Source organism: Artibeus jamaicensis, unplaced genomic scaffold (genome assembly GCF_021234435.1).
Source record: "Artibeus jamaicensis isolate MK-2021 breed Jamaican fruit bat unplaced genomic scaffold, CSHL_Jam_final contig_519, whole genome shotgun sequence".
NCBI classification, from domain to species: Eukaryota; Metazoa; Chordata; class Mammalia; order Chiroptera; family Phyllostomidae; genus Artibeus; species Artibeus jamaicensis.
Window position 1 is genome coordinate 26,756,927 of NW_026521871.1, and position 12,955 is coordinate 26,769,881.

The 12,955-nt window shown below is 36.6% G+C and overlaps 1 protein-coding gene across 1 annotated transcript in view; it reads right to left on the reverse strand.

Annotated features, from left to right (window-relative positions):
• The window catches only part of PPP2R3A (protein phosphatase 2 regulatory subunit B''alpha), a 163,097-nt gene that overhangs the window by 112,175 nt on the left and 37,967 nt on the right, over window positions 1–12,955 (reverse strand). The window contains exon 3 of the mRNA XM_037143845.2: window positions 7,404–9,812. Coding sequence (XP_036999740.2) covers window positions 7,404–9,389 — 1,986 coding nt within the window. The 5' untranslated portion in view covers window positions 9,390–9,812. The remainder of the gene's footprint in view (window positions 1–7,403; window positions 9,813–12,955) is intronic.

Here is a 12,955-nt window from a genome sequence, read left to right on the forward strand (position 1 = left end):
AAATTAATATTTATTTATAGGTATAATGATTCATGCATTGATAATGAAGCAGCAGCACAATGATTGCTTTATGGTAGCCTAGTGTAATCAATATATTTGCTTCACAGTAGTGTAGCCTACACACTAATAAATGGTTATAACATTTTTATGGCACATAGTATTATAGTCATATTCATAACACAGTATTGGAAATACTGTTCATTTTAGAGAGACCACTTATCTGTATGATATGCTGATACCCAATTTCTCCAATTATTAGAGAGGTGTACTATACATTCATATAATTCTTTGAAAGCAATGTTATAAAACACATTTAATTTTATATTAAATACCACTCACCTGACTATGTAAGGATATGCTATCCACTCTCATACGAGTCTCACACGTGATGTTCTACATGATGAATACTCAGGCGATGATGATAATGATGACACAAAAATGTCCCACACAGTTCTTACCATACAGTTATTAGATTCTAACATGAAGACACACATATACACAGAAAAAAGTTACTGTTCATTATGTGGACACGGATCATAAAAATCTGTATCCTTGTCTTTTTTATGTTGAATAGGCTAAGGAGGAAGAGGGTTGGTCTTGCTCTCTCAGGGTTGGCAGAGGTAGAATAGGTGGAAAATGAGGCAGGACAGGCAGGTACATTCAGTGTAACTTTATAGAAATACATTGTGATTTTGTCTACTTTGTCTTTCATTTTTCTCAAAATGTTTCTATATGGTACCAACCCTTCTTCCACCATCTGCTTTCCTTTAAGGGCCCATGTCATAGAAAGGTCTACATTATAAAAGAGGAGGACAAAAGCAATCTTGAATAATCGGAACCCTTCTGCCTGACTGTCCAATGTCAATTTGTTTTCTGGCTCTGCTGCTTCCAAGTTTTCCTCCTCACTTCTGGCACTGGTTCAGAGCACTCAACTCCATCAAGTCGTCTTCTGGTAATTCCTCTTGTACGGCATCTATTAGTTTCTGAATTTCTCCAAGATCTATATTTTGAAACCTTTCACCACCCACCTTTGCCATATCCACAATCTGTCACAATTTCCTTGATTGGCTCTGTCGCAAATCCTGTGAAGTCAGACACAATGTCTGGGCAGTTTCTCCAGCAGTTCACTGTTTTGGACTCAGTGACTTTCACCATTGTTTTCTAGAACAAGGATGGCATCTTCAATGGTGTATGTAACCCTTCCAGACGTTCACGATATTCCCTCTAATGGGGTTCTGCAGCACTGACAATCCTTTCTATAGTGTCACATGGTAATGAGCCTTAAGGGTCCGTATGACCTCTAGAGGATGAACCCGAATTAATGTCTAGCGGTAAGTAGACCACTTTGAGATCTTCAGTGAACTCACGGGGTTCTGGGTGGTCAGGGGCATCATCTAATATCGAAAGAACTTTAAAGGGCAGTTTCCGAGCAAAGGACTTCCTGACTTTAGAGACAAATCATCGATGGAACCAATCCAGAAACAGGGTTCTTACTGTCCAAGCCTTCTGTTGTGCAACCAGAACACTGGAAGTTGGTGTTTATCTTTTCCCTTCAAGGCTCAGGGGTTAGCAGACAGACATAGATATATACCTGTGTATCCTTATATATCTAAAGATACACATATGGCAGTTCATCATAAACTCAGTGCATTTGCACAAAACAATAGGATTAACCTATACATTCCTGCCTTAAATTCTGCTGCTTGCTTCTCTTCCTTACTGATAAATGTCCTGTGTGGCATTTTCCCCCCTCAGAATAGGGCAATTTTTGTCTGCATTAAAACCTGTTCAGGCAGATATCCTTTCTCTTCAATGAGTTCCTTAATGGCACCTGGGAACTTGTCTGTTGCCTCTTGGTTGGCCGAAGCTGCTTCTCCTGTTATCTTGACATTTTTAAGCCAAACTGCTTTCTAAAATTACGAAACTATCCTTTGCTGGCATTAAATTCTCCAGCTTTAGATCTTTTACCCTCCTTTTGCTTTGCCATAAAATGACTTCAATTTTTCTCTAATCGTAACAGAGTCTACGGGCATGACTTTCTCATAGCAAACCTGCAACTGTATTCAATATGTAAATTCAGTTTAAAAAGGTATTTCTCAAAAAGTGTAAGATTTTTGTGCCTGCCGGCGTGGCTGCAGCAACAATTTCATGAATTCTTTTTATTTTTCCACAATGGTCCTTAATGCTAGATTTGTTTATCTTGAAATGGTGGGGGGACCACAGCTGCAGACCTCAATCTATACTACATATCAAGTAACTCAACTTTTCTTGTAATGTTATGACTTTTCTCTGTTTCTTGGAAGCACTTCCAGCATCATTAGAGGAACTTCATATGAGTCCCATGGCATTATTCAAGGTTAACAGTATTGTACTAAATATGGAAAAATACAAGAACTACAAGAGATCATTTCTTTACTGTGATACCTATTTACTGGAGATGAACTGCTCACGTGGAGATGATTAATGCCACAGGCATTTTAATCGGATACTTGTAACACTTGAGCTCACTGCAATAACAGGAGGTGTTTACAAAATCATTACAGTATCATGGCATGTAATACAGTTAATTTTATGCAGTAATAATACTGCATCTTTAAGTTTGCTTACATGTTCTTGACTGTGAATGGTACCATGTACAGTCTGTGTCTGCACAAATTTTGATAAATTTTAACTTTTATGATAGATTTGTGTATATGGTAGTAAATGATAAAATAGGCTAGTAGCAACATATACTTTATGCATTCACAACATACCTTTTTCTTAATTTTTCAATATTCCTAAGCTACACAGTTCATCCACGAATTTTTTCAAATTGTCTCAGATCTCAAAAAAATTTTCCAATATATTTATTGAAAATATCTGCACATAAATGAGCTCACACAGTTCAACTTACAGTGTTGTTCAAACATTAGCTGTATTTATAAACACAGGCAGCAGGTCAGATTTGGTCCATGGGTCACAGGACGCTGACCTCTGATCTAAACCAATATCCTCTTTACCAACCTTTCAATATCCTCCTAGTATTTTCTACTTGACCCCCTCTCCCAATACAAGTTTGCATTGTACTTCTGGACAACAAATATGTATATAACACATACTGCTCATACTTGTGAAGCTATTTTAAAACAGGAAAATATTACTGACAATCTTCTCAGGGATAATCATCATGTGCAAGCACTTCCTATGTCCCGCATTACATAAATTTTTTAACTGAAATGTTTTGAACGATTGGCAAAATTTTTATAGTTCAAAAGGCTTTAAAAAGGCCTTAATTTAAAATTTATTATTCTAAAGAAAAAAATCATACTGAGACTCCTTGCCTTAAAAAACCTTTGTTAAATCACTACTTCCCTAGAACTCTTTTGTATAGTACACAAGGCCATTCATAAGTTGACCCCAACCAGCTCTCTGATTTTATTTCCTATCACTTTCCGTTCACTCTCTCTATATAAGTATAAAAACATGGCAAACAATACTTCTGAAAACTTTCAGAAGGAGTCCTGGCTTGTGTGACTCAGATGGCTGAAGTGTCATCCTATAACCAAAAGGTCACAGGGTTTGATTCCTGGTCAGGGCACATGCCTAGGTTGCAGTTGGGTCCCTCGTTAGGGTGCATACAACAGGCAACCAATTGATGTTTCTCTCTTGTATAGTTATTTCTCTCTCTCTGCCTTCTTTAAAATTAATAAGCCGAGGATAAAAAATAAACTTTCAGGAGGAGTTAAACATCAACTTTAGGGCAGTGATTAATTCTGAAAAGGGGAGTAGATACTAGGAGAGAGAGCCCTAGGGACTTCAACTATATCTGAGATAAATTTTTGAAAAGATGATAATGAAAATATTAAGTAAAGCAAAGATCTGATGTAAATATGTCAAAATCAAGATTAGACAAAGCTAAGTGGGGGGTAATAAGAGTGCTCTATCATTCATACTTTTCTATTTGCTTAAAACAGAGGTTGACAAACTATAGTTTGTAGGCCAAATACGTTCCACTGCCTATTTTTGTCAGGCTTGCAGCTAGGAATGGTTTTACGCTATTCAAGGATTGTTAAAAATGAAGAAGAAGAAAGGAGGAGGGGGAGGAGGAAAGGGGAAAGGGAAGGGTCCAAGGAGGAGGAGGAGGAGGAGGAAGGGAAGAATAAGGAAGACTATGAACTACAGCCTGGCAGGGTAGCTCAGTTGGTTGGAGTGTTGATCCAATACAACAAGGTTGCAGGTTTGATTCCTGGTCAGGGCACAAGAATCAACCAATAAATATCTAAATAAGTGGACAACAAATTGATGTTTATGTCTCTCACTCTCTAAAAATCAACTGAGGAATAAAAGAAGACTGTGTTGACAGAGATTCTGTGACCCACATAGCCTGAAATATTTACTACCTGGCCCTGTATGGAAAATGTTTGCCAACTCCTGGTTTAAAATATTTTATAAGAAAAGACTTTTTAAAAAAAGTAGAGATAACTTTAAGTCATGGAAGGACAGTTTTGTTTTCTCACATTAAGTACATTCCTGAATTTTACATTTTTATATTATTTGTCTCTTTAAATTAGTTTTTCATGAATTACTTTCCCCACTTTTACCAAGAGGAAATCTCATCAAATTGTTTACTGTTCTATGATATGGGAACTTATTTAAAGGGCTAATAGGAGAGTCTTTTAAAATAAAATTGTGATTTCAGTCCATACTTGTTTAAAAACTGGGAAGCTCATTGAGAGTCCACTGTGACACTTTTAGGGAGCTGTATTTAGATTGGGGGGGGGGGCGGTCAGAGGACTTGCTCATGAGCTGGCAGCCAGGCATAGGAAAGGTGCTACACAAGACTTATTCTTGGCTTCATGTTCACATTTCCTACTTTCTACAGCCCATCTCTTTTAGAAGAATTCTGTCTCCTTAGCTCACAAGAACTGTTAACTTTTGTCATGATTATTTTGGGTTGCTATATAGGTATTTTCTCTTCTTTAAAAAATATTAAGCATATCAGTAATGCCTATGTACATAAAAAAACTTTTCCTAATTTTTGTAATTAATTTCCACAGTTTCTCCCCCATCACTGACTCAAGTTAAAGACATTACCATTTGTCAATCAATAATTAAGGAGACTCATACAGAGATTTCACAGAAATACTCAGTGAACATCTGACCATATTTAGACTCAAATCATCATCTAATAACCTTAAATAAGTACTGTTTTAAACCTTAGTGTCACTGACAATTAAGAACAGGTACAGAACAATAGCTACAAAACAAATAAGAGATAAAAATTATTCATCTGATCACAATACATTGGGTGGGCCAAAAAGCTCATTTGCTTTTTTCCATACAATGGCTCTAGTAGCACTTAGTTGTCTTTAACTTCACTTGAAACAATTTTGTTACACTGTACTGTGACAGCTGTCATAGCAGTGTGCTTTAAAAAAAAACATAAAATTTGGTGAATTTCTGTGTAGCCATTTTAATACTGAAGATAGAATACTCAACGTTTTTGGCATATTATGCATTATTTCAAAAAAGGTAAAAACACAACTGAAATGCAAAAAAAGATTTGTGCAGTATATGGAGAAGGTGCTGTGACTGATTAAACAAATGTGTCAAAAGTGGCTTGTGACGTTTCATGCTGGAGATTTCTTGCTGGATGATGCTCCATGGTCAGGTAGACCAGTTGAAGTTGATAGCGATCAAATCAAGACATTAACTGAGAACAATCAATGTTATACCACACAGGAGATAACTGACACACTCAAAATATCCAAATCAATAGTTATTGGGGAAAATAAAAAATGTCTTTTATGAAAAAAACCACATTGGGCCTGTGAACCAGAGGATCGTGGTTCGATTCCCAGTCAGGGCACATGCCTGGGTTGCAGGCAGGTTCCCTGCAGGCCAGTTCCCTGCAGGGGATGCACTAGAGGCAACCATACATTGATGTTTCTCTCCCTCTCTCCTTCCCCTCTAAAGATAGATAAATAAAAATTAAAAAAAAAAACCACATTAATGAGAATGCTAAAATGTATATATATATATATATTTTTTAACATGGCCACATATATGCTACCTCTAATACCCAAATTTTTAAAAACTTAATGTTTAAGATATACAAAAAGGCATAAAAATAGAATGAAATACTTATAATCTACCAGATTATGAAAGAGAACTTCATTAATACTACTGAGGCCCCTGTGTACCCTTAGTTCAATTGCTTTTCCTTCCCCCGGGGATTAATCTTTGTCCTGAACATTGGTGTGTGGGGTATCCATGTATTCCTTTATATTTTTGTACAAATGTACATAACACTAAATAATTCATATCATTATATTACAAGTTGTTAATTTGGCTTTATGTCTGAATTCACATACTGACATGTATGGTTTATTCACATGGTATGAATACCCCACACACCAATGGTCTATGTGCTTCCCAATGTTTCTTAGCCATTAGACCAAAATCACTGGAATGTGAGCAGAAGGAAAGTATGTTATATGCAGGGCAAAGTGGTTAAAAGCACTGTCTCTTTCCTCCCCTTCCTCAGTGAACTCATAAGCCACATTTTCCAGGTAAGGCCATAGGGCAGCTCTAGGAACATGGTGCATCCATCAGCCTGGGTCTCTGAGTGACGGGGAGCAGAGTTTCCAGCTAACCCATGCTGGACATAACAAAAATGAACAAAAAGTATCCTGTTATGCTAAGACAAACACAAATGGGATGTTTCTGGGATTATTCAAAAGCAGCGCTTTCTGTAGCAGGGTAGATTCAAAACCTTTTGAAGATACTTCTATCCTATGACTCTAGATTGATACTCCCATTTGCACAAAGAAGCAAATCTCATATACTCTAATCTTTACCATCTTTGAAGACCTATTGCACTAACAATATTTTCAGATAAGTGCATACATATTCATGTACTGTCTCCTGTATGTTAGTTTTGTTTCCCAATTAGAGTTTAAGTTCTTCAAGAATGTCTTCTTTCTTTTGTACCTCCACACTGCACCTTATAGTCTGCATATAGGCATGTAGTAATGACTGGTCTACTGTTTGATTGGGGACTACTAATATTAAATGCCCACTGTGTAAGGTACCTTGGCCCTTGGCTGCACTTCACGTTATCTTGATCCTTATTATTTCCATTATGTAAATGAGGGTATTAAGGCAAATAACTTTCCTTTGGTCACGCAGATCTATGAAGATGATGAAGGGTGTTGGGGGGGGCACAGTTAAAACTGGCCTGTTTGACTCTAAAGTCTTTGCTTTTCAGTTTTTTTTTACTGAACTGAGTGAGACCATACCTAGAACAGGACAGGAAATTTAGAAGAACATAGAATGGATAACAAAAAGGTTTTCTTTATAAATTTTACAAACATTAAAACATTTTTTGGAGACTTCCAGGACTTACGGCTGTTGGGTCTTACCTTGATCACCTCTGGAGACTGCTGAATCAAAACCACTGAAGTAGTATCTTTGGCTTTATCACCAACAGGACTTCTACAGACTGATAAATTGGCTTGGGAAGATGATGTCAAGGTTTCCTGTAGAATTTGCATCATTTCCTTTTCTTGTGATAGGCTCCCTCTGCCTGATTTGCATTCAACTAGTTCTTGAGCAAAGTCCTCAATGCTTTCTAAAATCCGTAGTAAGAGGGCTCGATCCTCTTCCTCAATTTTGTGTCCATTGGTTTCAATGATCTTTGTTAGACAGGAAGGTGAGACTTTTTCTGTGGGTGAAGAGGCTTTAGATTTAGGCTCAAGATCTACAGGGACCTGATCAGTCAACTGTCTATGACTACTTAGAGAGTCAGAGCTTTTAACTTTGGCAAGTGGCTCTCTTAGAGAGGTCTCCATTTTCTGTGAAAAAGATTCCAAATCCATTAACAATTTATCTATCTCCTCCTTACTGTTAGAATTCATAAAATCTCTGTGGTCTTCCTCTTCCACTTTAGGAACTTTTGACTTAAGATCTTCCTTGGGTATATCAACAACTGGTTTCTCAAATATTTTACCCATTTCATTTTGCACTGAGGCAGGGCATTTTTTAAGATGAGTACCATGATGTGAAAATTCTGCTCTATCTTCATTTACCTTTAACAACTCCTGACTGGGTCCATTCTCAGTCCTTTGTCCTTTATCTAATGCTTTCTTTCCATCTAATTCCTCTTCAATATAAAGGGTTTCCATTAAATCACCAGAAGAAACATTTCCTAAAGTGTTCCTGGTTGATGACTGTGATTGAAGCTGGACATCTTTTAGAGTTCTGGGATCATTTAAGTTATATGTAGAATTTGTAGAGTTATTTGGAATGGATTTTACAGTGTCTATTTTCCTGGAATGACGCTTGTCATCTTGCAATTCTATAGTTTGAAAATGTCCAGGGTCAGGGGCTGAAAGCTGGACAACATCTTCATATTTAGGGGGCTGCTCAGTGCCAAATATTGGGGAGAAAGGAGTCAGCTGTAAACTGGGCATATTAACATATTCTGTTAAATCTATAGCCTCATTATTCCCAGACTGCATGAATTCGAGTGGTAGCTTTTTCAGATAGGACGCTAACCTGGTCATTACATTCATATAGACAGTTTCAGAGCTAGAAACTGCATCATTACCATTTCCTTCATTGGTGCTACTCCCTGACTTTTTCTTTATACACTGTTTTATAATGTCTGTGCATTTTTTCAAATCCTCCGAGCACTTCAGCAATATGTCCAAGCACATCTTTATGTCTGTTCCAGAAGAAAAATTATCTATTTTATGTTTTTCCAAAATCTGAGTAACCAGGTCTTCTTCAGAGAAGTTGTGAAGAAACATGGAAGTCAGGTTCACATCGAGTGAATTTCTATGGGACAAAGATTTTTCCTCAACTGAGGAACTCCGGAGTAAACCAAAGGATGAGGAGTTCCCATCACTGTTGTAATGGCCACAGAGCAAGTCAAAATCAACTGACCTCCTATTAAATGAGTCAGACTTAACTTTCCTTCCCTTTCTGTAAGCTGCATGGTTAGAGTTTTTGAGTTTTTCAAGGGAAAATTCTTTTATTTTCCCACTAGCAAAACTGATTGCTTCTCCTGCAATATCCTTTAAGTTACAGGTATTCTGAAATGTAGATCCTTTCCTGACCCTGGGTATGCCTGTGAGGGCCTGGTGGGGATAGTCACTTTCAGCTGATGAAAACCCATTTTCATGAGATAGAAACATGGAGTCCAGATCTGCATCTTTGAACTGAGACACAGGGATGTGTAAGAGATCTGCGCAAACGCTATGATGTATCACAATGCAGTCAACTCCATGTGCAAAGGTGTGGCAGGTTCCAGTGCAATAATGAATAGCTTGCTCAAAACGCCGGTCTATCACCACACTGTTGTAGTGGTTCACAGTACTAACCACAAGTCTGTAAGTTGCTGCCATAATATCAAATCTGCTTAGTGGTGGGACAACTTGGAATTTTCTGGAACTTGTTTCAAGTAAATCCTCCTAAATGACAGTCAGCTGAAAATATGTTTGACAATATTCAGTGGTTTCCTGTAAATATAATCTTTTCCACAAACAGAAATCATCTAAATTTGAGGTTTGGTAACTGTTAGGATCAGTAGCTGTTGCACATGTGTGCCTATAGTAGCAAGTCTAATAATTTAATAATTGTGCTTTTTAGTTTTACTAGTAATATCATGATACTATAAGAGTTTTATTAAAAATATCTTCTTTTAGTTCTTCAGCAATTCTATGACAGAAATTTATTGTCATAAATCTTAGTTGGTAGTATAGAAGATTTGTGTTAACTGAGTCCTCCAAAGGTTTAAATGATCCATTTTTTTGAGAATGAGAAGAAACCTATAAAAAGAAAAAAAATAATGAAAAGAAAATATGATTTCTTAATACTTAAAGAACCATTTATTCCCTCTTCTTTGCATCCCCTATGCAGTTAATTACCAAGCCTCATTCCTTGCCATATCACTGACTGCTGATCTTTGATTCATGCCTTTGTTTTATCACACTCTACACTCCTTACTCCCTATAGAAATATTACTTCAATTCTACTTTTTTACAACTGCCTCCAGCTTGGTATTTCTTACCCCACTTTCCTTGCCACTTTACATGAAATAACAAATACTTCCACCAAAGTACTTGTTTGACAACACAAATACTTGTTCTTGATCTACAACTCCCTCTACACTTAGAAATTATTCTCCCATCATCCTCTCTTTTCTTACTATCTAAAGAAAGAAAAAAAAAAACAACAATCTTCATTACTGTTCTTGATCCCAGACTCTCAAACCCTGCCATAGGCAGAGATCTCTCTCTCTCACCATCAAGTGTATAAAATTTATTTAATTGCTCTCTTTAAAAAAAGGCTTCTAAATCATGGCTTTCTGAAAAAGGCTCAATCAATGTATTTTCTCAATCTATAATAAATACTGAGTGTCTACTACATGTCAGGCATTTGCTAAATGCTAGGGATACAGCAGTGAATAAAATAAAGTCCCTGGCCTTATAGAGCTGACAATCTAGTTGGAAAAGAAAAACAACATGTAAATTAACATATAACTTAGATGCTAATGTGTGCTATGGAGAAAAAGGAAGCACAGCAAGGGTTTAGAAAGGAAGGGAAGATGCTATGTTACAAAGGGCAGTTCAGGAAAAATTTCACTAACTCATTAATAGAGACCTAAAAGAAGAGAGGGAATAAGCTGAGGGGGTATGTTTGGGTTAAATCATTTCAGACAGGTTAACCATAAGTGCAAAGGCCCTGAGGTGGAAGCATGCTTGATTTACTAAAAGAATGACAGGAAGCTAAAGTGACTGGAGCAGAAAAAGCAAGAGGGGTGAGAAGCAGTGTGGGAGATGATGCCAGAAAGGAAAGGCAGGAATCTAAATCATGCAGGGTCTGTAGACTACTATGATGAATTTGGCTTTATTGTGCATGAGCTTGGAAACAACTGATAACTACTCAGTTGGGATGATGTAATCAGATTTACATTTTAAATTGGTAATTTTGGCTGTAGTATTCAGAGGAGACGGTAGAGGAGCAACATGAGAAGCAGGGGGAAGGGGGCTATTACAATAAATTAGGCAAAGAGGCTAAGGTGCTTGGGCTAGGAGAGTAACAGTGGAGGAGTTTAGATGCTGTATATATTTCAAACATAGAGCCAACATGATTTGCTGAATGACAGAATGTGTGACACTATTATGTTAAGAATGATGCAATAAGGCAATGATAGGAAGGAGATGATGACAGCAGTAAAGGAGATCAATAGCGCCAATACATGTCAATACACCATCAACAGCCCTAGTGTTTCCCATCCAAGTACTAACCAGGCCCTACCCTGCTTAGCTTCTGAGATCAGAGATCAGGGTGGTATGGCTACAGACCAATAGCACTTGTGTTTCAACAATAAAACTTTTACACATTTACTAATGAGAAACAGAACTTTGTTGTTTTCCTTTTTATTTCTTCAATCCTAGAAAACTGTTTTTGCTTATTCTTTTTCTTTGGTAAGTTGTCTATTGCTCATTTAGGCATTAGACACTTAGTAAATACAGATATAATTAATGCAATTAATTCATGAAGAACCCTTTCTTTTGTTAAATTCTTATACTGGTCAGAGTATATTTCCTGGCTTTTGGATCCAATGATTATTCTGTTTTTGTGCCAGCCCTACACAATTGTGATTACTGTTGCCTTATTAAGCTTTATTATCTGGCTTTGTTCCTCATATCCCTAATTATGTTTATTTTTTACACTCCAGTATTCTTTGATAGTCTTCCAGATGAATTTTTGAACTGTCAAGTTTTAAGAAAAATCCTATTAGAATTTGGTTACAATGGCAATAAATCAGTGTCTTAACTGTGTTGCTATGTGAATGGATCTTTGTTGTGTATATCTCATCCTCTACTTGTATTCCAACCTCAGATGGCTCATGTAAAACCATAAAATTAGACATCATGCAGGATGGATGAAGGTGAAACAGAAGGAAGTTCCACAGTAAAGGAAGTACCTAAGGATTCTTAAGTGAAAATACAAAGACGCCAAAGAGAATAATGCTATGGAACAAAAGACTAGAACATGGCAATGAAAGGAATTACCGTTTCAAAAGATGCACATCTACAAGAGGGAAGAAATAGCAGCAAATGTGAAAAAATATTCACCTTTTCAGAAATCCAAGGTTTTGAAAGCGCTTTTGGGTAAGGATAAGAAGAAAAGAAAAACACAAAGCATACTGTCAGGAAAAAATATTGCAATAAGTGTGTGAGAGATATTAGGGCAATATCCTAACACGAGTGGAATACACAGGTGATAAAACTGATCTTGGGGCAAAATACACAAGTGTTGGAAAATTTAAGTATTTAGATACCTATTAAAACACATCAGATAAATTCCTAAATTGACATGAAACTATTTTATTTCTGTAAAACTTGAGAAATTAAAGAGAAGTATTTATCTAGGTTTGAATATAATTAAAACAACTGGTTGGTAATATAACATGATGGAAAATACAAGATTGTAATCATGTAATATTAGAATTTGATATAATCAAGGAAAACACTGGCTGAAGTCAGACATGCCTTTTGACCACTGCTGCCCAATAAAACTTTTCTGTGTTGATGGAAATAGTTCTATCTGACAGAACTAATATGGCTGATAGTAGCCACATGATACTACTAAGAACTTTAAGGTGTGGTCCTGACCAGCATGGCTCAGTTGGCTGGACACTGTCCAGCAAAGCGAAAGGTCACCACTTCGATTCCCCATCAGGGCATGTACAAGAGGCAACTGATTGATGTTTCTCTTTCACCCTGATGTTTCCTTTTCTTTCCTCTTCCTTTCCCTTCTCTAAAAATAAATAAATAAATAAAGCAAGCTTTTAAAAAAGTGAATACTTTAGCTGAAGAATTAAATTTTAGTTTTATTTAATTAAAATTTTTTAATTTTGAAATTATTTTAGAATCAGAAAGAAGTTGCAAAAATGGTATAC